The sequence below is a fragment of the Hyaena hyaena genome, unplaced genomic scaffold (assembly GCF_003009895.1).
Source record: "Hyaena hyaena isolate Hyena2069 unplaced genomic scaffold, ASM300989v1 scaffold_378, whole genome shotgun sequence".
NCBI lineage: Eukaryota > Metazoa > Chordata > Mammalia > Carnivora > Hyaenidae > Hyaena > Hyaena hyaena.
In genome coordinates this window covers 20558-47440 of record NW_024081009.1, presented here as the reverse complement: position 1 = coordinate 47440, position 26883 = coordinate 20558, and the positions used below count along the sequence as shown (strand labels likewise).

Sequence of the window (26883 nt, the reverse complement as noted above, 5' to 3'; positions counted from 1 at the left end):
GCCCTGACTTCCTGACTTCTGTGGGCCTGCCGTGGGGACTGCTTCAACTGGGAGTCCATCTCCTGGGGAGGGAGTCTGCACGGCCTGCCTCCTTTGAGGGGTCATGAAGTGATTGCCTCCTACCCCTCGAGAAGGAAAAGACTAGGGGTTTGGAGTCCCTTTAAAGGAACAGTCATCTACAGGCCTTGGGCTGAAAGCCAGTAGATACAAACTCAGTGGCCCTCCAGGGAGTGGGAGGGGGGTGTTCTCCAACAGAAGGGAGAAGGGAGAGAACTACATAGAGAAAGTGGGCAGGGTTTTTCTCAGGTTTTATTTGCGGCCATAATAGGGTAGACCAGGCAAGAGAGAGTGGCAAAACTCCTCAGTAATGTTGCTACAGGAGAAATCTGTCCTTTAGGTTAACTGTCCTGCAATCATACAACCTAGAAGAGGTGGAGCCAAATTGAAACTTGAGTCTGTCTGAATCCCAATCTGCCACCTCCCTTCCCTCTTTAGCCCCGTCCCTTCTGAGATCCTCAGTGCTGTGGATGAGGAGGCAGCCATGTGGACTTCAAGGGTCATTTGCCTGAGTGGAGACCCAAGAGTTTGAGCTGCAGGGAGAGGACAGAGAAGGTGGGAATGGCATAGGCCAGCCCCCTGCTTGGCCAGATTTCTCCCCTGGTTTTGGAAAGTTTCGGGCTGAGGAAAATCAGAGATGCCCTCTTTGGGTTCACATTCTCTTCTCCAGGTAAGGACTGACCGCACCTTTCTTTACATCCTCCCTGGCCATCCAATTGCATTCTCCCTGTGTTCTTCTTTTGTAAGCTTTGTTATAGGTCTGGTCTGCTGGGGGTGTCCAGAGGCTTTGCACGCCCCGGGCACCCTCTGGCTGGAGAGGCCGCTGAGCCCCAGAACCAGGGAAGAGAAGACTAATGCAGGAGGAGCCCTAAGCACAGTGAGTAATGACAGCAAAACTTGCACCTCCAAGGGCTCCAGGACTCAGAAGGGAAGTGACTTTGCTCAGGGAAATGTGGTGACGAAGGACACAGCTGGAATTCCAACTCAGCTGTAGCCCCCAGGCCTGGACTCCTCCCATCCATGCTTGGCGATTTAGGGGCGTGCGTTCGTTAGCCAGCCGAAGTGAGCATGAGATGCTCCTGCCTGGCTTGGTTACGCTGCAGAGTACCAGTTCTGTGTACACCTAACAGATGTTCAGACAGGGAAAGGAGCTTGTATTGTTCTCTCCGCCAAAGGAAAGCCCCCAGTATTGCAATCCTGACAAAACTGACCTGTGCGACTCTCATGGACAGTGGGGTTGTGGACGAGTGGAGAGGCAGGCAGGCAGGATGAGAGGTCCCCCGATGGCAAAGGAAGGTGGGAAGCAGGGAGGGGACGAACAGTCCCTGAACATCTTTATCCAGGGGCTGTGCCATCCCTATATATGTCACATTTAATTCTCAGAACAAGGTAGGAATTGTTGCCGCTTTTACAAATAGGAATCGTGAACTCAGAGCTTGAGTAACTCACTGGATGCCGCAAGGCTGGTAAGGGGGAGAGTCAGGATTCGAACTGGGGTCTTTCTGACTCCAGAGTCTGTGCTCTTTGCACTCACTAAACTGGTTTTGATGAAATCCACAAACCCATAGTGGCTGCTGCCGGCTAGCTGTGTCTGAAGGAGAGCCATTTCTCAGTATCGATTCTGCCATAGTAGATACCATCCCACCAAAAATCTCCTAGGCCAGGTCACAGACTTCACTAAGTCCCCAGCACCTACCTTCGTGCCTGACACATAGTAATAAATGGCTGTTCAGCTGAGCTTTAACAGGAATGGTGAGAGGGCTGTAGGCACAGAGGACACTGGCCCTTCTTTGGAAGTAGAGGAGGGTCTGGGTGCTTGTAAAGGGTCCCTCTGAAAGCCTTAGGCCTCTCAGGACAGCCACCACTCCTGCAGACTGTGACCATGTTCCACTGACAGCTGATGGTGCACAGGATCTTGAAGCAGTGGGGGACCGACTGGATTTTCCAGAGAGAATTGCCCAGGCATGGCTCAGCTCTCTGCCCTCCGAGCTCAAGATCTCAGACAGATGGTGGCCACAGATGTGGGCCCAGACAGTCAGCAGAATACAGTGTGTAACCCTGAAACCCTGGAGCAGGAAGTCTCACGCTCGGCAGAGGCTAGAATAGGGCCTCAGAGACTTGGCCAGACATCTGTCCCTGCGAGTGCAATGCACTTGTGCTCCTCAGCCTCCGAGCGGCCGTCTTCTCTGCCTGGAGGATGCAAAAATTGGGTCTGTCTGCCCCACTAAAAACTCTTCTAGGGCTACGAGTGTTTGCTCACCTTTGTTCCCCCAGCAGCTAGCACAGGGCCAGTAATCAGTGGTTGTTGAGTGGGTGAATGAAGAAATGAGAGTATCTCCTGTGTGTTGGGGACTCTGTGTCCTGTGCAGGCAAGTACTGGACCTTCTGGACCCACGTGATTGACTGGTAAGGTCAGGTAGTTGGCTTCTGCCCTGCTGGTGGGAAGAACGGTGGGGAATGCAGACCCAGCTGTGTTCCAGAACCTGGAGGGCAGGTACCCTGCCTGAGTTCCCCTGGAGAGGAAAGGGGACCCCTTGGTGAGGACTGTGGCCAGCACATCCGAAGCTAAGTGGACATAGGGAAGCCTATGACTTCGAGAAAAAGCATCCTGTGATCTGGCCTCAAGACGGAAAAAGAGAAGCTTAGTTAAAGCTGGCCAATCCTCAGCCGCCTTGTAGATAAACAGGACTGTGAAAAGGGGAGGCCAAGGGGATGCTCTTTGAGGCAGCCACAGCATGGCCAGTCACCTGTAGGGCGCTGGGACATGCCACACCAAGATGTGTCCCAGAGGGCAGTGAAGTCCCCAGAAGGCACTTGGTTCTGTCAGACTGCCCCAAGCCAGCTGTGCAGGGCCAGGGGGCTCCCTTGGCCTGGCTGCTAACCATTTTTTTAGGGCCAGAGTGTGGATCGTGAGAACCTTTTCCAGGGGACGAGATTTCACATGGGTGCTCACTTTGGGGCCCTGCAGCCTCTGGGCTGACATTTGCCAAGAATCTCAGCCCAGCAGAGAGAGAGTTAAATGAGCATCTCTGGCCCCAGACCCTTACTGCAGAGATGGGGAGAAGATTTACTCAGGGTAGTTAAAAAGGAGAAAAGTTTGAGTTCCCTATTTCCAAAAATAGCACGGAGGTGGACAGCACAGGAAACAGTAAAATTTATATTACAGTTTCATAGTGTTTTTATTTGATGACCCTTGATGGGAAAACGTGAATCTCCTTTGCATTTAGGGTCTCTAAGTGCCTCAGTCCTCCTCTGAGCCCAGAGATCCCAAGCCACTTTCTAGGGTTGCTCAAAGAATCAGAGGTAGAGCTGGGGCTAGACTCCAACATCCTGACTCCCAATCCAGTGCTCTGCGCTGCGGTGACCTGTTGCATAATACGGAATAACTGTGGATTGTCTTCCCTTTTATGAAATTTCCGTTCGGTCCTTTGCGACCCGCCAGCAGTATGGTTGCTGGTAAGAGTGAGGACGTCTGTCTTCAGTGGATAGATTTTTCTCTAGGTTTCTGGATACAACCCCAACTAGCAAAAAGCATTGCACTGCTCTGCGCCAAGGACGCTGACCCAGGGGTCGCGCAAATGCTAAAACAAGACGTGCAAGTGTTTGCGCTCCGCACATGGCCGGGCCCTGCCTCCCCCTCCCCCAATCTTCGCCCCGGTGGCCGAGCCCTGGGCTCCGCCCCTTTCCCCCCAGACCCGAGGAGGGGTCCTCCTAGGCGTAGAGGTAGCTGATGCTCGCCAGAGCAGACGTCCGCAGAAAGGCGCAATAGAGGGGGCGCCCGCGGCCCGACTCTGGCCGCCTGGGTCAGCCGCGCGCCCCCGCTCCACCGGGCCTCACCGCCTAGGTCCCGCCACGCCGTGAAGTTTGCGGAAACTTTTGCAGTCGCTTCCCCGCCCGCGCCAGCCGGGGGCTGTGACGCAGCGTCTGGGGCTCCAAGCCCGGACTGAGACGAGAGGGAAGGCGAGGCGGGGAGAGGGAGGGCAACGGAGAGCGAGAGGAAGAGCGCACGCCGGGGTCCTCCTCGACCCCCCAGATCCTCCTCTCCGCCTCCCCTTTCTTTCCCCCTTGGCGCTCTCTCTGCGGCCCCGGCCCCGCGCCCGCCCGCGCCTCCTCCCCTACCCCTCCCACGCTGCCCGCTTCCCTTCCCCTCTGCCCCTCAAACCCTCCTCCGGGTTCTGCGCTCCTCCCTCCGCCCTCCCTCCCCGCCCCCCCTCCTCCAGGCCAGCCTCCTTTCCTCCTCCCCTCTTCTCCCCGAGAGGCATCACTTCGTCCCGACCCGAGGAAGACGCGAGCCCCTCGCGGGCGGTCATCACAGCCCCAGCGCCCGCGCTTCCACCGCGCGCCGCGCCCGTGCGCCCTCGGTCCCCGCATCCCCGCGTCCCCAGCGCCGCGGGCATGAGGCCCAGCCGGCCGGTCCCCGAGCCCTCGTCTCGTCACCTGCTGCGCTGCATCCTGCTCCTCGGGGGTCTGCACCTCGGCGCCCCCGGGGACACCGCCGCCGCCGCCGCCGCCCTCCCGGGTAAGGCGCTGCCAACTTGGCCAACTTCGGGGGCTGGGCCGGGGGAAGGGGGGTAGTAACGGGGAGCGGGCCGCTCTCCACTTTTCCCTCCTTTTTTTTTTTTTTCCAGAAACGCGTGTGCGTGTTCGTGTGTGCGTGTGCGTGCGTGTGCGTGCGTGTGTGTGTGACTGGGTTTTAAAAAATCGTCTCCGCTTTTCTGAAAGCGGGGTGGGGAGGAGACGGGAGGAGGAGCACGCCGGGAGGTGGGGGAGGACCTGAGTGGAACCAGATGTGGCAGGCGGCGGGGGAGGGGAGCCTGGGGGTCTCGAGCTGCCTCGGAGGAAGAGGGCGGGCTCCGGGAGGACCCCCGCACCCGCCCTCCGGGACCACCCGGCGCCGGCCCTGCCCTGGGCCCGCAGACCTGCGGGGCGCGTCCGGGGAACCTAGAGGCTCCCTCCAGGCCAGTCCCTTAGCTTTGCCCCAGGACCTATGCGTTATTGTTGTTTTCGAATTATTTGTAAGGAATTATTTGTAAGGACTCGTTTGCCTTTCCTGGCATCTCGGGGGCGTTTATATTTTCTTTTCCACACTTGGTTTTCAAGGACAGCTTGCGGCATGTGGCAACCTCACTGCTTGAAGGAAGCGCCGTGGGGCAGTTTTGTGCCCCCAGGATGCAGCTACAAGCTGGGCCCTGTGTGTGTGTGTGTGTGTGTGTGTGTGTGTGTGTGGTGTTGTGTGGGTGGCTGTGACCAAACTGGCACCCCTCCAGAGTAGACAGACCTTGGGTGCCAAAAGAGCTGCTAAAGATGCAAAAATCCAACCAAAAAAACAAAAAACTGAATTTGTGCCTTTTCTTGCCGCTGCTCTTTCAAAGGGTGACAGTGACATGTGGGGACAGACAGACCCCTCACCAAGAATCTGAGAACTAAAGGGAAAGATCTACTTCCGGAGGTGGGGGGGGCGGGGTGGGAGTCAAAGCCGGAGCCTCCCGGAGTGTAGTTACTACAGCCCCAGTGCTGGGCCCGGCTTCATCTTGCTTTATGTTTAATTTGCGGCTGGGGGTGAGTGGAAGGGGACAGTAGTGCAGTGTTTGCAGTTTTCTGCAGAACCCACACAGCCCCCTGGAGGGTCTGGGTTCTCTAGCCGTGGCCGATGCTTGCTTGCTTGGCCTGGTCCGCATGACGTGTCGTAGGGGACCAAGACACATAATTTGCTCCACTGTGCCTTCCTGATTGTGTGCATGGGAGTGATGGGGTTTGGAGTGACCCACGTTCACACCAAATAGACACCCCCTTGCTCCGCGGAATTCCACACCCACCTGGAGTTGAAGGTTAGGCACAAACCAGGCAGCGTCTCCCTACCCGCCGCTGCCCCCTGCCTCCCTGCCCTCCTGCCTGTGTCTTGCTCCTCCGTGAAGGATCTCCAAAGAGGCAGGCTGGGAGGGGTGGAGGAGGCTGGTCATTCCAACAGCCCAGGAGCACATTTTAAAGTCAGGCCCTGGGAGAGTCGTGGCCTAGATGCTGACTCGGCCTTCCTCCCCCCCACCCCACCCCTTCCCTGGAGCTTTTGACAGAGGGAGCTGGAAATGCCTGGGGAGAGGCCCCATCAGGGAGGGCGCCTACAGTGTCCCCTCTGCCTTCTCGTCCCCCCCCCCCCTTGCCCTCCCTCAGGCTGTGTCTCAGGACTTGTAGCCCCCACAGGCTCAGAGGGGCCCCTTCCCAGTGGCATTGCATTAAACACCCCCCGCAAGAAGCTTAGATGTGGGCAGGGAGGTGGCAGTGGGGGGACGGGTTCCCACAGTGGCAGTAAAGTGACAGGAGGGAGAAGTTGCTGTCCCTGCACATCGTTGTTCCCTCTGCCTGGGATGCTTCTTCCTCATGACCCTGTACCTGATGAATTTGGTGGTTCTGGGAACAGTTTACTGGCATCATGATCCTAATAGTCCAGGAAATGCTTGGGGGAGATGGATTGGGCTAGGCAGGCCAGTGTGCTGGGGAGGAATTTTGGGGGGGGGTATCTGCAAGTGGCTTTCTGACCACCAGCAGGGGAGCCCTCTGAGGTGAGAGTATGGGGCACCACAGTGCCCCTTGGGGGCAGCGAGGCAGTGCCTTGTTGGTATGTGATGGCAGAACCCATCTCCTTTCCAGCTCCATCGAGCGCCCCACACAGTGTGGCTGGAAGACCTCTTTGTTAATTGCAGGGTTGGTGTGGTTTTTTGTAGCATTCACTGCTCAAGGCTGAAGTAGATACGTAGGGGGTGGGTGGAAGGGACAGAAGAGTGTAAGACATTCTCAGAGCAAGTTTTGTCAGAGGTGGGAGAAAAAATGAGTGGGGCAAAGGGCCCCAAGGCTCTCTGTGGGACCAGGCTTTGCAGCAGCAGGAAGGAGAACCACGAGAGAGGCCCGGAAGGGCTAGGTATCTGGGAATGTTGTGGAAGCTTGCTAGGCTGGGGTGTAGAGTTCCCAAGTTGGGTGGAGAAGAGACTTTAGTGAAAGGGGAAGCTGGCCAGGTGGCTGGGAGGCCAAAATGGGGGACACTACTTGCCGGTCAGGGATGGAGAACCCCAGGGAACCCCTTGGGTTTCTGAACAGATGAACGGGTGCAAATTGGAAAGGGGGTTGCTGGGGGCCCCGGGGATCAGGTACCCAGGTTGAAGAGTGAAGAGACCTTGGGAGGTCTTCCTGTGAGGACAGACTGCTGTCTAGAGAACAGGGAGGGAGACGGTCCTTCTGAAAGGCAAGCAGGTATTGCTGCTACAGCCAGTCGGCCAGACAAATAGCCTGCACTTCTGGCCCAGCTCCTGGTGAGTCATGGAGTTCAGAGCCTCCTTATTTCCCTCCAGCCCCCAAAACCCACTCTTCCTTGCTCTAACCCGCTGGCCTCCTGTGGGCTGCCAGGGCCGGGGCGGTGCCTGGCTGAGCCGTGGTTGGTGCTGGGGGGCTGGCCCTCCCCTCGTGCTCACCTGGACAAGGTAAGGGGGCAGGCAGGGGAGGAGGAAGCCCGGGTCTTGTCCCCATCTGTTCACAGTAGAGAAATCTTGCCTTTCTGATGCTTGCATGGTACAGTGATTTGGGCCGATGAGATGATTTCAGAAGTACCATGAAATTCTCAGAAGAGTATTCGTTTGGACACTAATAAGCCCTGTTGGCACCCTGCGGAGGGACGAGGTGATAACAGCGATGGCTACCATTATTCATGGGCCGGGCGCCGTGCCCTGTGCTTTACAGGCAACAGCTCTTGTATCTCACAGCCCTGGGGGGGCGTCCCCACCACTGGCAGTCAGCTCACCGCCACACCATTAGAAGGTGGTAAAAGCAAGATTCGAACTCAGGTATGGCGACTGAGCCTGAACGCTTCAGTACCAGACCGTGCTGCGTCTCTGAATTATGTGGTATGTGTTAGGAAAGGCTGGAAAGTTCTGCTGGATGGGTTTCCCCCACTAGCTCTAAGCCCTCTAGAACACTCTCTCGATGCGTCTGTTATCCTGAGAGGTACCCTAGGAAGACGGCAGAGTGGGCAGCCCTCTGTTTATGCCCCGGCTGTGTCAGGGGGCTTGTCTCTCCCCCAGTCCCACTGGGTCCAAGATGCAGGGACTGAATCCCGCTCAGTGTCCTCAAGATGTCTGAGATGCCCACTCTGAGGAGGCCTCCATAAGTGAGTGACTGAAGGTGCCTGATGGAGGAGGAGCCACACACCCCCCCCCCCCAGCTTCCCAAGGGTTAGGGATTCATAGGCTCATTCATTTGGTTTGAGGATCATGGGCCGCACTAAGAGCAGGGATGACTGTGGCCTGTCCTTTTGAGCCCACCTCTGCCTACCCCTCCGGTGGGGGTCCCTGGACTTGGAGGGCCTGGCCACTGCTGACAGGAAGTGCCCCTTCCTGTCTGGTCCTCTGTGAGATGGGAGGGGCCGCTCCCCATGACTGGCTCCTATAAATCTGGGTGGGGTGGGCCATGGCAGTGGTGACGCAGCTCTTGGATCTCACCCTGGGCACTGCGGATCCCTGTTACTCCTCAGCTCCTCAGCTAGGGGTGGGGTCAGTAAACAGGCAGGCTGGGTGAAGGCCACATTAGTGGCATCTGTGACCCAGGAGACCTGCCGGCATCAGTCAGCTCCAGCCACTTAGGGGACAGATTGGGTTGGCTCCCAAGCTTTTCACGTGGTCTGATGGGCAGGCAACACCAAGGGGTTCGTTCCTTTCCTGCCCTTCCCCCTCCCCTCCCCTTGACTGTGCAGACCCCTCCCATCCTACTTGCTGCGGGGTGGGGGGGCATGCTCCTCTGCTTCACTTCAGCCCTGCTCTCCCCAACTTCAGTTTCTCTGACTGCATTCTGCCCACACAACTCTGGTTGTGTTGCTAGATCATGGCCAGGAAACCGCAGTTCTTCCCAGGTCCCCCACCCCACCCCCCATCCTTAGCATGTCTGCTCGTCTCCCCTGAACCTTCCTCTGCCCCGGAGGCCCTTACCTTCTCTTCCCTGGCTGCTGCTGCTCCTCCTTTCAAGACTCAGGATCCTGGGGGCGCCTGGGTGGCTTAGTCACTGAGCGTCCAACTTTAGCTCAGGTCATGATCTCATCGTTCATGAGTTTGAGCCCTACGTTGGACTCTGTGCTGACAGCTCGGAGCCTGGAGTCTGCTTCAGATTCTGTGTCCCCCCCTCTCTCTGCTTCTCCCCTACCCATGCTCTTTCTCTCTGTCTCTCAAAAATAAATAAACATTAAAAAAAAAAAAAGACTCAGGATCCTGAGAAGGACACCGAGGAGTCTTGGTCACTGCCTCAGGCTCACCTGGGCTAAGAGGAGACCAGCATCCAGACACTGCACACAGGGATAAACTCCAGCATGGAGGAGGGGACCCCTCTCTGTATCTTTCTCTGGGTCACCTCTGGGATGACACAGTGACATGCTTTTGTCTTGAGCTTCCTATGGGTAAAAACAGGAAGCCAGAGTCCCATCTGTTCCTGGCATCCTCAGAGAGTGTTTGGAAGGGGAAGGTGATGTGGTGTGCTGCCCGTCTCCATCAGTGTAGACTGAGATAGAAACAAGGTGTGGCCAGGATTGTTCCCACCTCCCCTCAGTCCTCCAGAAATGCAAATCAAGACTGAGGTAATGCCACTCACCAGCTGTGTGAGTTTCTTCATTTGTAAAATGGGAAAAATAAAACAATACTCCTCCGTAGGAGTATCGTAAGTATTACACAGAGATGAGATAATATGTGTTTGAGATGCGTGCCTGGTTCAGAGTAATTTCTTAGCAAACAGTATTAAATTATTGCTACTTTTATTAGTATTAGGAAGGGAGAACATGAATATCAAGGGACTTAAATGTGAAAAACCACAGTCCTCAACATATGAGATCCTAACTATAGTGCATTTAAAAAAAAAAAAAAAGCAGGTCTAAACCTGTTACATCTCGGTGACACTTTGCTAATTACTACAAGTGCCTAAAAGTAACCAGACTTTTTCTGAACATTAATTTAAATCCTAAAGGGAAAAAAAAATTCCATCCTTAATTGTTCTTGCTCCTAAAACCTTTCAACTCCCTACCTCCCCTCTTCACTTCCTTTCTTCGTGAAGCTTCTCCAGCCGACCTTCACGTAGGAACTGAGGAGTGTCCTATACTCTGGACTTTCAGTGTGAAAACCCAGCTCAGACAGTCCCCTGGCGAGCAGAGCTGCTGCCTGACCCCTGGCCACTGTAGCATGCTGCGTCTGGATGGTCACGGTCACGAGGCTCCCGGATTACTAATTTCAGTGACTCTCAGGCCTCACTTTGCAGTGGGGGTGCTGTTGATAACCTCAGTTTGGAGAATGCGTGCTCCGCGGAACACAGACCATACAGAAGTAAAACTTGAATGGTTTGGGCTTCTCCCTCCCCTCAGCCCTCAGCTTACAGTAAACCCTGTCATGGGGTCATCTTCCGGTTTTGATGCATATGCACACACACATGAATACTCCTTTTACACAGTTGGGGCCTTATTTTATTCATGATGCGATAAGATAGTTTTTATTTTATAATTCTTTTTTTTTAAATTTTTAATGTTTTATTTATTTCTGAGAGAGATAGCATGAGCAGGGGAGGGTCAGAGAGAGAGGGAGACACAGAATCCGAAACAGGCTACAGGCTCTGAGCTGGCTGTCAGCACAGAGCCCGGCGCAGGGCTCGAACCCATGAACCATGAGATCATGACCTGAGCTGAAGTTGGACGCTCAACCGACTGAGCCTTTATTTTATAATTCTTGCGGGTCTTTCCATGACAGGCTACAGAGCTGCACCCCTTTATTTTTTTTTTAATCTTTTTCATGTTGTTTATTTTTGAGAGACACACACACAGAGTATGAGCGGGGGAGGGGCAGAGAGGGAGGAAGACAGAATTCCAAGTAGGCTCCAGGCTCTGAGCTGTCAGCACAGAGCCCAAGGCGGGAGTCGAACGCACAAACTGCGAGATCATGACCTGAACCACCCAGACACCCCTACTGCCACATCTTTAATATAGTGCTCAGGATTCTGGTGTAAGGGTGTACAAAAAACTGCTTTCCTACAGATGGACACTTTGAAAATTCTCTCCTCCTCTGGCCTTTGTCACTCAGTTTGCATCCGTGGTCTCTACCTCCTGTCTCCCTCCATCCTCAGTGCAGAGCCCAGCCCAGCATTGCTGCCACATTTGTTCCTGAAAGTCAGATTTAATCCTCAACAGAACAAGGTGTGAATTTCCAGAAGTGGGAATTTGAGGGTAAGCCAAGTTCAGGTTCTAATCTTTCTCTTCAACCTCCGGCGCAAGTCAAACTGACCTCCTTGCTGTCATGTAGAGATGGCCCCGGTGATGCCCAGTGCAACCTCTGCTCAAGCTTTTCTTCCTGTTCGGAGCACCTGCTTCCACAGGTCTGAGTCCCAGCTCATACCTGAGCCCCTGAGTTGCCCTCAGCTATAAGAAGCCTTTCTTTCTAGAGCTCTTCCCATGTTTCATCACTGCTGCCTGCCTGATAGAGCTACTCCCTCCCTTCCTGGACTCCCGGACAGGCGTTTATGGCCCTGCACTGGTCCCAGCACGGTGCCTTGGACACAGTGGCATTTAGCAAGTACTTACTGAAACTGAAACAAAAAAGAGGAAAGAAAGAGCAGAACAGTGTTCCAAAGAACCTCCCGTCACCACGGGTTTTTTTGAGGTATAATTGACCTGTAACATTCTGTTAGTTTAAGGTGTTCAGCGTAATGATTTGACACATGTATATGCTGTGAAATGATTGCCCCGTTAAGTTCAGTTAACATCCATTGCCTCACATGGCTACAAAAGTTTTTTTTTCTTGTGATGAGAATTTTCCTTTGTATTAGAAAGGAAATAAGGAGAGTTATCCTTCTAGAGTTTTAGATGACGTCACAATCATGAAAAACATATGGCACGGAATTAAAATAAGCAGAAAAAATCCAATGGACTGGAATAAATTCCAGAAGTAGACTTAAACTTGTTATAAGAACTTAATGGGAGAAACACCAGCAGCCACACACTAATGGGGAAAAGAATCTTTACTTTTTTTTTTTTTTTAATGTTTTATTTCTAGGAGAGAGAGAGAGAGAGAGAGAGAGACAGCGTGAGCAGGGGAGGGTCAGAGAGAGAGGGAGTCACAGACTGAAACAGGCTCCAGGCTCTGAGCTGGCAGTCAGCACAGAGCCCGATGCGGGGCTCGAACCCACGAACTGCGAGATCATGACCTAAGTGAAAGTCGGATGCTTAACCGACTAAGCCACCCAGGCGCCCCCAAGAATCTTTACTTTTAAATGGTATTGGACAACTGGATTATAATTAAAGTTTTAATTTCAATCTATAGCTGATCACACATGAGGAAATTCATAGGGCGTGGAAAGTGAAAAGATCACTAGAAATTAAAGAAATTAACTTTCTTTAATTACATTTAAACTACCAAAAACAGAACACCTAATCTTGGCAGAGCTATGAAGAAACCCATCTATATGACTAGGGCACTATAAACTGGTTCAGTTTTTCAGGATTCGGCCTTACAGACAATATGTAAGAAACTAGTTATGTAAGACTTCATATCCTTTGACCTCATAATTCCACTTTGGGGAATTTATAAGGCATTCATCCGAAAGAAAAAAAATGCTCATAGTAGTGCTATTTATAGTAGCAAAACAAACTGGAAACCCTTCAAATGCCAGATGATAAGATCATGGCTAAGCAAACTACCATGTCTTAACACTATGGACAATTTATGTAGCTCTCAATGGCAAATACCCAGCTAATGTCAGTACATACACAAAAGTCTAAGAAGGTAAGTTTTCATGACCACAAGACAATCTTACAAAAAATAAGTAAGAGTAACAAGTGGAGATGCATGCCTTATCATGGACCTTCATATTTCATTTATTCACTTAACCGTTTTGGTTTTGTTTTCCTGAGTGCTGACAGTGTGCCAGGCATACCGTAGGGTTTGGTGCTGAGGACACCATGGTGACCGAGCTGGACATGGTTTCTGCCTTCCCGAAGCATGTATTTTGAAAGTAATTCTCCCAAAATGTAGAACAACATAGACTCGAATGTTCACTGATTCCATCTTAGGTGCAATTTTTAAGTTTATTTAAAAAAGATGGGAGGACCCCCTGGGGTGGCTCAGTCAGTTTGGCTCAGGTCATAATTTCACGGTTTGTGGGTTTGAGCCCTGCGTCAGGCTCCGCACTGACAGCTTGGAGCCTGCTTGGGATTCTCTCCCTGCCCCTCCCCCATGTGCTCTCTCTTTCTCTCAAAATAAATAAATTTTAAAAAAGATAGGAAGTGGGGCGCCTGGGTGGCTTAGTCGGTTAAGCGTCCGACTTTTGCTTAGGTCATGATCTCGCAGTTCGTGGGTTCGAGCCCCGCGTCGGGCTCTGTGCTGACTGCCAGCTCAGAGCCTGGAGCCTATTTCAGAGTCTGTATCTCCCTCTCTCTCTGACCCTCCCCTGCTCACGCTGTCTCTCTCTCTCTCTCTCTCCTAGAAATAAATAAAAAAATATATTAAAAAAAATAAATAAAAAGATAGGTAGCATAGACATCTCTGAAATCTTAGACATGGGGTTGGGAACCTGTCTGAGAGGAGAGAAGCCTTGAGTGAGACCATCCTAGGCAAGTAGGAATTCAACTCGGAATAGCCTTGTGGTGAGTCTTGGTCCCCAAGAAAGGATTTTCTGATTTAACCCCAGAGATGCTAAACCTCATTTCTGAAGGATCTGAGGATATAAGAGCAATGCTGCTTTAGAAGAGCCTGGAAGCACTGTTTATCATAGCCAAAACAAAAAAATGTACATTGAAAGAAATATGGATAAATGAGTATAGACATACAGTGAAATAAAACGCAGCAATGAAAGTAGTGAATCTCAGCTGAAGGCATCATCAAGGGTGAATCTTGGAGACAGAATACTGAGTGGGGTAAAAAATGCCAGAGTACTACTTTAGTATATTCTTTCTCAAACCTTGGAAAAGCTGAAAAAATAGTGAGCACCCATATACTCTTTACCTAGAAGCACCAACTGTTAACCTTTAGTCACATTTGCTTTAGTTCAGTGTGTGTGTGTGTGTGTGTGTGTGTCTGGTGAAGCTTTGAGGCATTTGTAGGCATGACATTGCACACCTAAATACTTCACCATCTGTTAACTAATAATATGGACATTATCCTTTATAACTATAATACCATAATCATGTTCAAGAAGTATACAGCAATTTTTTTTATATGCAGTCTGTTTGGGTTTCTCTAGTTGTCCCAAGAATACCCTTTACAGCTGGTTTTTGTTTTTGTTTTAAGTACAGGATCCAAATTGGTGTCCTGTCTCTTCAGTCTCTTTTATTCTAGAATAGTTGCTTGGTCTTTTTGTCTTAGAAGCATTGCATTTTTTATGACTTCAGGCCAGTTGTTTAGTAGAATGTCCGCAGTCTGTTTGTCTGATGTTCACTCATTACGTTCATGTTCAACCTTTTTGGGAAGAAAACTACGTGGGAGATGTGTCCTTTCCATTGTATCACATTAAATATGATAGTTCCTGTACTGGTGATGCTAACTTTGGTCGCTTGCTTCAGGTTGTTTACCAGATTTCTCCTCTAAAAAGTTAACCTTTTCCTCTTTGTATTTAGTAGATAATCCAAGGAATTTCAACTTAAAACAAAGAGGAACAACTAAAAAGGAGCAACTAAAAAAGCAAAGTTGTTCATAGCAGCACCATTCATAATAGCCCCACACTGAAATCCAGCCCTAACCCAAAACTACCCAAATGTCTGTCAACATTGGAAGGGATACATTACGGTAGCTCCACCCAAATGCATAGTATAGAGCAATGAGAAGGAACAATCCGCAACTCTGTGCAACAGTGTGGATGGAGTTCACAAACATTGAGCAAGATGCAAGGGAGCTCGTGATCCCACCAATATAAAATACAAGAAAGAGGCAAAATTAATCTATGCTATTTGAAATCAGGAGAGTGTTTACCATTAGTGAGAGCAGTTGTGACCAGAAAGAGTCTTAAATAAAATTTAAAAAGAACAACAAACAGGGAAAGGAGATCTATCATGTATTTGGCAAGAAGCTCATAGAGGCCAGTAAGGAAAAATACAGGAATCTCCAGTAGGATTTTTTTTAAAGTTTATTTATTTATTTTGGGAGAGAAAGAGCAAGAGGAGAAGAGGGGCAGAGGGAAAGAGAGAAAGAATCCCAAGCTGGCTCCATGCTCTGTGAAGAGCCCAACACACGGCTCAATCTCACGAGTGGTGAGATCATGACCTTGGCAGAAATCAAGAGTCTGGTGCTTACCTGACCGAGCCACCCACGTGCCCCTACCCAGTAGTTTTAAGGGATCTAAAATCAGAATAGATAAGACAGCAAAGTCTGTGAACTGAGTTTGCAAAGAAGAGTAGCAATGTCTACTAAGCCTATGGAAGATGTTTAAAATTACTAGCAATCAAACAAGGTACCATTTTCACCTCTGCAATAGTGCCAACAAAGATTGATGTAACAATATGTTCAATATAACATTAGTTATCATTATGAAAATCTCTTTACAAGTTGAAGACTATTAGTAGTGAGTATACATAGTGTAGTGTAATATACAGGGCCTCATGGAATAACAGGCATTAAAATGGATTTTTCAAAAGTTTTTGGAGACAAGAATCCTTTGCTGAAATGTTAAGATTCAAAAACGTCTGTATAGGTGTGTGATGTACCCGCATATATAATGTATACATATATACACTGTACACATTCTATATGCATGTTATAATATGTACATGCGCATGAGTATATAGTGTATTTTCAGTATATAGATAAAAATTGGCAGAAAAGTCATACTAAACTTTAACACAAGTTATAGGTCATATTCTGCTGCACTATACCATATTGTGTTCTATATTAACCAACAGGGTGATTATAGATAAGGCTTTTTTTTGTTTGAACACGTCTGCATTTTTGGCAATTGGGAGGCTGGGGGCAACTTTCTCCGCGTTCCACCACGTGACGCCAGCAGCGCTCCCCTGACTCCCACCACGTAACCGGGCCGAGCCCGGAGCACGTGACTCCGCGGAGCCAATCAGAGGTGCGCTGGGAGGGCGGGCCTTTCCCTGGCGGCCAGGACGCCGAGGGGTCTGTCCTGGGCTGCGCTTTGGCTTGGGAGCGGGGTGGGTGGCCCTGGGGACTGCGACCCTGGCCTGCCGAGACTTTGGCGGCAGTTTTCCCCCTGAGTCCCTCGCGTCGTTATTTTAAGTGCCGAATTAGGAATCGGAGTCGGGCCTCCCAGGGCGAGTGCAGGGTGTCGGTGCAGCTGTAGGGACCCGCCTCGTCGCGCTTCCCCTTAACAGACCTCGGAACGCGAGGTTGCCCCTCTCCACCTTGGACTTAGCCATTGAGTGTGTACAGAAGGGGCTAGGGGAGAGGACCCACAACGCTGAACTGCAAGTTTGCACTAACAGCAGGGCACAGAAGTCTATAAGCATTCAGTAACAATACGCATGTCCCATACTGGAGAGCACATCACAAGGGCGCCAGTCAGTTAAGGAGACAGGCTTTTGAAAGGATTTGTGCTTTTTTTTTTTTTTTTAATTTTTTATATATTTCTGAGAGAGAGAGGGAGACACTGTGAGCAGGGGAGGGTCAGAGAGAGAGGGAGACACAGAATCTGAAGCTGGCTCCAGGCTCTGAGCTGGCTGTCCGCACAGAGCCTGACGCGGGGCTTGAACCCACGAATCATGAGATCATGATCTGAGCTGAAGTCGGATGCTTAACCGACTGAGCCACCCAGGCGCCCCGGCTTTATGCTTTTTAAAATCTTATGACATTTCTGTGTAACACTTATATGTGCAACAAATGGGAAACGGAGACTACATGAATATTTACTGAGCACGTAAGGTCAGCCAGAGTCAGTGTTAGGCAATTCCACGCACACTATATTTTAAGTCTCCTATTCCTCCCTTTCACAGATGAGGAAATTGAGTCAGAAAAATTTAGAGCCAGGATTATGTAGCTGGTGAGTGGCAGAGCCAAGGGTGTCATGCAGGCCTGTTTGTTTCCCTCCTTGGTCATCTTTTATTTTACAAATAAATATTGATTAAAATATAATGAACATTTGTGAACCCACCACCCAATCCAAGACCCAGGGCATTCCAGTACTTCTATCTAGCTATGTGCTTCTCATCTGTCTTCCTCCTCATTCCCGGCAACCCAACTCTGCCCTAAACTTTGTTTTTATCAATCCGTTGTTTTTAAACATTTTAATCCTTGAAGTATAATATAAATGCAGGAAAGTGAACATATAAATGTTGAATGAGTTTTCACGAACAGCACACCCATGACGCCAGTGTTCAGATCCAGCAAGTAAGAACATTACTAATATTACTAGTATTCCAAGTGCTTGTAAAGATGTTGTTTGGTGATCTAATTAGACATGGATATTTTTTCTTTGTGAACTGTGTTCATATCCTTGATCATCTTACATCTTCAGATCTTAGCGGCTTAAACTTATCCAGGTCTCTATATTTTTCTCATTGACTTACAAAAGTTGCTGTATTTGTGACAAGTATTTTCCAGTTTGTTGTTCAGTTAAATTTTTTATTTGGGGGGGCGGGTATCTGGCTGGTTCAGTCAGCAAAGCATGTGACTCTTGATCTGAGTCGTGAGTTTCAGCCCATGTTGGATATAGAGATTACTTAAAAAATACATTTTGGGGTACCTGGGTGGCTTAGTCAGTTTAGTGTCCAGCTCAGTTTCGGCTCATGTCAGGATCCCTGGGTGAAGGGATTGAGCTCTGTGTGGGGGAGCCTGCCTAGGATTCTCCCTCTCTCTTTTTCTCTCTCTCTTTCTTCCCCCTCCCCTCCCCCACTCATGCATTCTCTCTCCCTCTAATAAAAAAAATACATTTTCATGATTGTAAGAAAATTGCACTTATTTATAGCATACAATTCAAATAATGGGAAAAAGTTACCAAAAAAGAAATTTTACCTTAAATCTCATCACTAGGAAACAACCACTGTTAACATTTTGGAGACTATCCTTTCAAATATTCCTCCCTTCTGTCTCCCTCTTCCTTTATGAAACTTGATGAATGTGTTCAGGTTGTTTTGTAACATTCTTTCAAGCGCCAATATGTCATCAGTGTGTTTCTACCTGACGCTTCTGTTGGTTGGGTGAATTCCATTGTACCTTTGTACCATAACTTATCTCTTGTTGGCCACTTGGGTCATTTCTCATTTCACTGTTGTGGACAACCCTGGATGCATCTTAGCACACTGGATCTACAGAATGATGGGGATCCTGCCTCGGGGCGGGGAAGGTGGCTTGCCTGGCATCAATTTAATGCATCCGGACTCACCCAGCTTCTTTGTTGTTACGGAGCAGAGGCTCCTTGGCATGAGGACTAGGTGTTTGGTCTCCCCCATCTGTAGACTCTCCCTGGGAACACCTCTTCTGGTTTATTTCTTTCATCTCCCATTCCATATGGGCTGAGTTTAGTGTAGAACCCTGCACATATAGGTTGAGGTCACTTAGGGTTAAGTTAGAAACAAAGGACAGACACACACACATACACATATTCTCTACTTAAAATTAGCAAATATGTTCATTGCAGAAAATGCAAAGAAGAGATAAAAAACCTATCAGCTATCTCATAAGTCAGTGATAACCACTGTGGACACTTAGGTGTATATGGTGAGTCTACAACTCTGGGGTGCGTGGGAATCTTGTTTGCAATCCAGATATTCCTTTACTCTGTGATTCTGCTTCAGTAGGTCTGTTGCAGGGCCTGGGCACCTGCATTGCTCCCCAGACAATTTAGACACTCAGGTTTAAGAACAAAAAAGCACTAATGTTTTTCCAGACTTCACTTGATTTAAAAGAAAATAGAGGGGCGCCTGGGTGGCTCAGTCGGTTGGGCAGCCAGCTTCAGCTCAGGTCATGATCTCACAGTTTGTGGGTTTGAGTCCCACATCGGGCTCTATGCTGACAGCCTCGATCCTGGAGCCTGCTTCAGATTCTGTCTCCCTCTCTCTCTGCTCCTCCCCCATTCGTGCTCTGTCTCTCTCTCAAAAATAATAAATAAGCATAAACATTTTATAAAGCAAATAGAAATGAGATCATATTATACATTTATTTTAAAAATATATGTATTTATTTAAGTAATCTCTACACCCAACATGGGGCTTGAACTTATGGCTCTGAGATCAAGAGTCACATGCTCCACCGACTGAGCCAGCCAGGTGCCCAGCATTTGTGCTTTTGAAAGCTTTTGATATATATTGTTAAATTCTCCTCCAAGAAAGTTGCCCTGCTACCAGCATGTGGGTTGCTGCTCTTACCATGAGCTCACTTTTTGCTGGGCAGGTTGCTGAGGCCTTTCTAGCCGTGGTCTCAACCAGTACTGCCAACTACCTGGTGCATAGCACCCAGCATGGCTCCTGGCACAGGCTAACCCTTTCTCCACAGAACAAATGATAACACTGAGGGATGAAGAGGTCAAATGACCAGTTTGAGAGCAGGAATTCAAACCCAGCCTTGTATCTAGAGCCCAAGAGCTCTTAACCACGCCGTGATTTTATTTATTTATTTATTTATTTTTTAAATACATCTTGTTTTCTTTCTTTTTTTAAACATTTTCATTTTAGAGAAAGAGAGAGTGCACATGTGAGCAGGGAAGGGGGCTTGGGGGGGGGGAGAGAGAGAGAGAGAGAGAGAGAGAGAGAATCTCAAGCAGGTGCCACACTCCTTAAGGAGCTGGACTCAGAGCTCGATCCCATGACCCTGGGATCATGACCTGAGCTGAACTCAAGAGGCAGCCACTCAGCCAACTGAGCCACCCAGGAGCCCTGCCACACCATGATTTTAAATTAATATCAGAGAGTGATGGTTGTGGGAGCAGTACTTTTTTTATATGGCTCTAAAAAATATATGAAAGAAATTAGGAAAAGGGATTGAAGGTCTGGGGAAAGAGAAGTAATTTGAGGGGAACAGCACAGACATTCCTTTGTAGGCCAAGTCTAGTGTGTTATTGTGGGTCTGAGTGATGTCACAATGGTGGTGGCCGTACTGCGGTGTTGTGTATGAGACCCTTTGTTCCTGTCCAGGGCAAAGCAAGTTAAATTCACAAACACTGGACACTGAGGTGGGTTCTTTGGGAAATACAGAAATATTTGGTTTCTTCAAAGATCTTAAGATCCCCTGTGTCTCCCTTCCCTCGGTTTTATTTGCTCTGGAAACATTATAGCAATATAATGGAAAGTTATGTGTAATCCCAACCTCCTGGCACAACAAATAATTTTGTGTTTTTACTTTATTCCCTCTGTTCATTGTCCCTAGGTAGGTCTGTTTTTAAGAGGATATAATAGAGAGGTTGGTAAGCCCTTATCCGTAGGACACAAGGCAGCTTGCCTTCTCTCTCCCCTGGTCCTGTTCAATTCAACACACACTTAGGGAACACCAGCCGTGTGTTGCGCACTCCGGAGGCCCATGGATGAGACACAGCTCTTGTGCTCAAGGAACTGGTTAATGCGGGAGACAGACCCTAAAAGGATCATGTCAGTAGTCCGTAGACCTCTCCCTGTAGATCTCCCCAGGAGTCTGTGAAGAGGCAGGGAGGATGTTTTAGAATTCATTTTATAGGTAAGAAGACACAGTCCTTCAGATTGTAATGGCAGGATCAGAGCCTGAATTCCCGGGCCAGATCTGAGGTTTCCTTTCCAGCTCTCCTTCGTGTAGGTAAGGGGCCCCACAGCTGCATGACTTCTTGAGCCCCAGAGAGGGTCCCCTGCAGACTCTGCCCACCTCCTGCCCTGGCATCTGCCAGGCCAAGTGGTGTGGGCGCTACCCTGCCTCCTTCCACACTCTCCCTTGCAGCTGTGTATTTTGTGACCTCATTTTCCCTTTACAACTGCCCTTGAGGTTGATTTCTGCAGAACTGGAATGTGGCAGGGAGCAGAATACACCCCAATCTGCCCTAACTCTCCCAGAGACACTCCTCCCCCTTTGCCCCTGACACACTCTGTGCGGCCTCTCCCACCTGCATCTCCCTTCCAGGCCCACCTGGGGAGGGGTCTGAAAGTTCAGAGGCCAGAAGCAAATGGCGGTTGCCAGGGCGCCCATGGGAATGGGGGCTGGGGGTGGGGAGGATTCTGCATCTGGACTGTGAATTTATTTTTCTTTTCATTCTGTTGAAGACCAGCTTAAACACTCTCATCCTCGGCATTATTTCCTCTTATCGTTTCCTCTCATCCAGATAGCAGCATCTGCTAAGCCTGGTTCCCAGGCTCTCTGCTGCAAAACAAAGAGATTCTTGAACTCACAGCCCCGGTCAGGGCAGAGGCTCTTGCTTAAATATCAAAAAATAGTAATGGCCTTCCACTGACTGAGTACTCATCAGGTATAGAGCATCTTCAAGCGTCTTCTTGTATAATCCTCCCAGAAACCCAGAAGACGGGCCTTATTAGTGTCCTTCCAAAAGCAAGGCTTCCAGATGAGGCAGCCGGCCCCAGGGCCCGTGCAGGGATTTGAACCCGGGTGGGTACAGATCTCAGAGCTCCTCTCCTAACCCCCCCACTGCCATGCCTCCTGGAGAAGGTGTGGGCAAAGTCCTAGTGGCCTGTCATTCCAGAAGTCAGCAAGTGCTTCATCTTTGGCATATCGTTTTAGGGAGATCCTGAAGGTTCCCAAGCCAAAAAGATTCTAAATTCGGTTAACTTTATTTTTATTTTTTTTAATATTTTTATTATTTATTTCTAGGAGAGAGAGAGAGAGACAGCGTGAGCAGGGGAGGGTCAGAGAGAGAGGGAGACACAGACTCCTAAACAGGCTCCAGGCTCTGAGCTGGCAGTCAGCACAGAGCCCAACGCGGGGCTCGAACCCATGAACCGCGAGATCATGACCTAAGCGAAAGTCGAACACTCAACCAACTAAGCCACCCAGGCGCCCCTAAATTCGGTTTACTTTAAAGAGTGCCATGCTCTGCTTTTAGAACCTAACAAGTCATCCTTGGAGGGTGCCATGTCAGAAGGTCAGGAAATTGCCGGAGAGCAGAGCAAAAGCTCATTTTGAAACGTGTCATGATTTCTCAGAATCTTGTTATGCTGCGTCTCAGAAGTGTGTCACGCAGGGGATACAGCATGTCACAGGGAGTTGTGCTGGCAGTGGAGCCTCGCTTTGAGGACCCTCCCCCCCCCTTTTTTTTTTGGTTTAGAAATAGGCATAGCTCTCTGGCCTTTTTTTTTTTTTTTTTTTGAGAGAGAGAGAAAGTGCAAGTTGGGGAGGGGCAGAGAGAGAGAGGGAGAGAGAAAGTATCCCAAGGAGGCTCTGCACAGTCAGTGCAGAGCCCGATGCGGAGCTGGAACCCAGGAACAGCCAGATCATGACCCTAGACAAAGTCGGAAGCTTAACTGACTAAGCCACCCAGGCGCCCCCTCTGGTCATTCTTCACAGAGACCAGGATACTGAAGAACATTTCTCCTATTTGATAAAAAGTCATGCAAGGATGATAATATATGGCCACTCTCATCCTATCTCAGTGTTGGGGTGGGTGCTGGGGGGTTTGCAACAGGGATGGGTGGGGGCTGGGACAAGGTAGTGAGCCCCCTCCCAGGTGGGCAGCTCCACCCATGAATGGGGACTGGTTGCTTGTGGACACACTGGCCTTCCAGTGTTTCCAAGGGAAACTGGAAATCCAGATTTTTATGTAAAATCTCTCTGTCTCTCTTTCTCTCTAAGTAGGCTCTATGCCCAATATGGGGCTTGAACTCACAACCCTGAGATCAAGAGTCGCATGCTCTATTGAGCCAGCCAGGGGCTCCCTCTGTGAAACCTCTTGAGTTTTAAATGTTGCCTCACTTACACGTGATGACCAAATATAACCTGCCTGTGGGTTATCAATTTAAAGCACCTGGAATAAGTTGTTCAGTGCTCAGCTCTGCAGCCAGTCCTCTGGACTCCCATGTGAGCTCTGCCCCTTATCAACTGCATTATCAGGCTGTCTTATTATCTCAGTTAATACCTCATATACCTCATCTGTCAGGTGGAGATGGTAATTTTACCTACTTCTGAGGGCCGTTATGAGAATTAACGAGAAAAGTGTGAAACCGGCACCTGGTACCACAGTAAACATTAACTTTCAGATTTTAGTACTTTTACATCTCATTATTTGCGTCTCTTCCCGTAAGTGCTGGGTGGCCCTGTGTCCTAGTGTGCCTGGGACAGTCCTGGTTCCATCTTGTTGTACTGTTGTAATTATTACGAACTCCCTTTTTATTCTCAGTATGAGACAGTAAATTACATGGTCAACCTATATAAGCAAATACTGGCATTGCGCCATTTAGGACTTTAACAAGTTTTAGCTTGAAAAGATCATGATTCCAATTGCATGAGGATCCTTGGACAGGTCACTGAAGCTTTCCATGTTTATGTTTTTTTTGTTTTAATTTTTTTTAATGTTTTTATTTATTTCTAGGAGAGAGAGAGAGAGACAGCGTGAGCAGGGGAGGGTCACAGAGAGAGGGAATCACAGACTCTGAAACAGGCTCCAGGCTCTGAGCTGGCAGTCAGCACAGAGCCCGACGCGGGGCTCGAACCCACCAACGCGAGATCATGACCCAAGCGAAAGTCGGACGCTTAACCGACTAAGCCACCCAGGCGCCCCTAGCTTTCCATGTTTCTGTTTCCACAGTCTTGTCAAAGGTTCAGAAAAAAGCAGAATGAATCACTGAAGTATAATTAGAACAAGTTTCTTGTCCACACACCAAAGATTGCAAACCAGGAGGGCTCAACCCAAAACATGGAATGAGGCTCAGAGGTATATTGTTATAAAGCAGCTTAGATAGACCGGAGGCAGTGACTGTTTATACTTCACAGTGATTAGTTATAATATTAGAGTTTTCTTTTTTTTAAGTTTATTTTTATTTTTGAGAGAGACACAGAAAGCGAGCTGGGGAGGAACAGAGAGAAAAGGAGAGAGAGAATCCTGAGCAGGCTCTGCACTGTCAGCACGGAGCCCGAAGCAAGGCTCAGACTCATGAACTGTGAGATCATGACCTGAGTTGAAACCAAGAGTCAGTTGCTTAACTGACTGAGCCACCCAGGCACCGCTAATACTAGAATTTTCTTAAATGAAAGGGAGATGGTTCATGGTTACCTTGTATCAATTTTGGGGATCCGTTTAAGTTTTGCTTATGACTTTCAGAGGCATTCGTTAAGTATTGATCCAGTTCAAGTTAGCTTTGCTTGTGTTGCAAAATAAGCTAAATTAAGCTTTGTTTGTGTGACTAAACTGGTTTTGTCTGCTCAGAGAATTTTCAAGTCTGGCCTCCCTAGGTGTTTGATTTTACTATTCTAAGGGATTGACAAGATGAATTCTAAGATCCCACAGTCCACATTCATCTTGTCATTTGATAAACATTTATTGTGAGTCCAGATTATGCCGGGGATGTGGAGAGGCCAGAGACAGAGGTTAATAAGGACCTTTTGGGCAGTGGGGTGGGAATCCCTACCAGGTTTTTCAAGTGTTATTTGAAAGACTTATCTACAAATTGTTCACAAAATGTTTCTAGTCAATTGAATGTTTATATTTGAAACTTCAATTTCTAGCAAACAAACCATTACATTCAGTATAATTCTCTACGCTTTCTAATTTTAAAGAATTATTTCAGTGTGGAAAATTAGAAAATACAGAAAGGCCCCAAGGAAATTCTTTCTTCCGTTGATCCTGCAGTGAGCAAGGGGGCATCTAACGGTTTAGCTTTAGGTTACTCCCCCATCCCCACCCACCCCTGCAGCCACTTTGTCAAAACTAAAATTTAAAATGCTGCTCTCCCCAAATTTGTGTACTTCATAATAAACTAATTCTCTCTTCATCCATCCATCCAACCTCCATCAACCAGGTATGGAATACCCATTCTGGCGCTGTGCCTGGGGCCCTAGATGGCTGTCCTGTCAGAGATTTTACAAAATCATCTGTTCGCGACTTCCTCCTGCAGATAAACACGTGTGGCTCAGCACAGGTCAGGGCCTGCTGTCATGAGTCATGAGTGGACATTGCTGGGCAGGTGACGTCTGCGCCTCCAGGACTCTACCCGCCTCGGGCCCTGAATCTGGTCCTTCGCGGGCGGGTCAGAGGGGCTGGACGGTGCCGGCCCAGAAAGCCACTTCCTGCCGCGACCGGAGCCCCTGGGGGAAGGAAGTGGCTTCGGGCTGTTTATTTTGGCTGTGGGCTGGCAGACGGGCGCCGGGGGCCGCGGGTTGCGCAGACCCAGCGTTCGCCTCGCGGCCGCGGGTGGGGGGAGGCCCGCGCCGAAAGGCTGGGGGCGCGCTGCCGAGAGGGGGCGCCAGGAAGGGGGGCGGCGCGTCGCGGAGGGGGGCGCGCGGCCGAGGAGGGGGCCGCAGTGGCCGCGAAGACTCCGAGGGGCCGCCCGGTCCCTGCCCCAGGTCCTGGGGCGGGTGAGGGGGGAAGGGGTCGAGGTGTGCCCGCCCCCGGGATGCTCCCGTGAGGAGGCGAGCTGGGGAAGGGGCACAGAGGACATGCCTGGGAGCCAAGGGTCCGACCCGAGCTTAGAGGCCCCGAGCTTAGCGGCGTGATCGCTTCTGTAGGGGCCCTGCGGCACCCCGGTTTCATCCTGCCTGGTGGGGCCCGGGAAAGGACAGGCCGCAAAGATTGTGCCGCTTTGGTTTGAGGAGACGAAAGCCAGCAGAGGGTGAGATCAAACAGCACTATGTCGCCAGCGGGGGAGGCCAGGGCCCGAAAGTATTTGCATTCCCAGAGATGCCCAGGTGTGGGGGGCAGGGGGCCAGCCCTAGTCAGCCGACACCGCTTGGGGGACCAGGGGACCCGGCAGAGTGGCAGGGAGGGTGAAAATTGCCTTTCCGAATTTAGGAATAATCCAGGCCCTTCCCACCCGCTTGGCGTACCCCTCCCTTGCGTTTATTAGGCGGACATCGTAAGTCCACCTCAACCCATTGCCCGCCCAGAGTCGGCTTTAACATCTTCCTGGAGCGGAGCAGGTCGCATTTTGCAGCACATAAATTTTAAGGGAGGGGGGGAGGGGGGAGAAGAGCATGTCTAGAAATGAATGATAGAGGAAACTCACCATGGCTGGAGGGAGATTGGGAGAGACTACACACACGTGTGACAGCAGCGGATGGGGGCTGTGTGTGCTGAGTTTGGTCACATGCACTTTAAGCAATGGAGAGCAGACAGTTTGGCCCTGCTGGAATGCAGGGGTGGTTGGGAGGAGGGAGGAGAGTGTGGAAAGCCTGGAGCACGGAGGGTAGACGGAAGCCCACAATCGCCCAGGATTTGGGTGGGGATATTGCACAGTTGGACAGGGCATTGGGCCCCTGTGTCCTGTAACTGCCTTGCTCTTCTCTGGAAGGGATGCCCCACCTCCCCCATCCAGGTCCAGTGTGCACATGGACACGGACACAGCCTCTAGTAGAAGGTAGGGAAGGGTGGGGTGCTGGGTCCCCAGGGTTAGCTTTTCAACAGGGCGGGGCTGGCAGCTTCTGCTGACTCAGGGACATTTCCAGGCCTGGCCTCAGGGCCAAGCAGCTTATTGAAAACAGCTGCTCCTCTTGGCTGGTGGCCCTGCGGCCCCTGGCTCTCCCTGGGATGACCCTTTGCCTCTGCATGGCCTGAGGAGGCCTGGGGAGGGGGGCCAATTACAGAGAGACTCAGTGGTTAGAGGTCACCCTGCCATGCCCTGGGGGATCAAATCTGGTCAGCCCCCAGAGCTCCCCAGCTGGTCCCTTAGGAGCTGAGCCAGGCTGGTCGCTGCGTCCCCCAGTCTTTGCTCTTGCCATTCCCCCACCTCGAAACACCTTCCTTTGCTTTTGTCTCTGC

At 50.0% G+C, this 26883-nt stretch overlaps 1 protein-coding gene across 1 annotated transcript in view; it reads left to right on the top strand.

Moving 5' to 3' along the window:
• Positions 1-4265: 4265 nt before the first annotated feature.
• Positions 4266-26883, top strand: part of LOC120244242 (C-type mannose receptor 2) — a gene marked incomplete at its 3' end in the record, with an annotated part of 43170 nt that continues 20552 nt past the window's right edge. The window contains exon 1 of the mRNA XM_039250635.1: positions 4266-4576. Within this exon, the coding sequence (XP_039106566.1) occupies positions 4453-4576 (124 nt within the window). The remainder of the gene's footprint in view (positions 4577-26883) is intronic.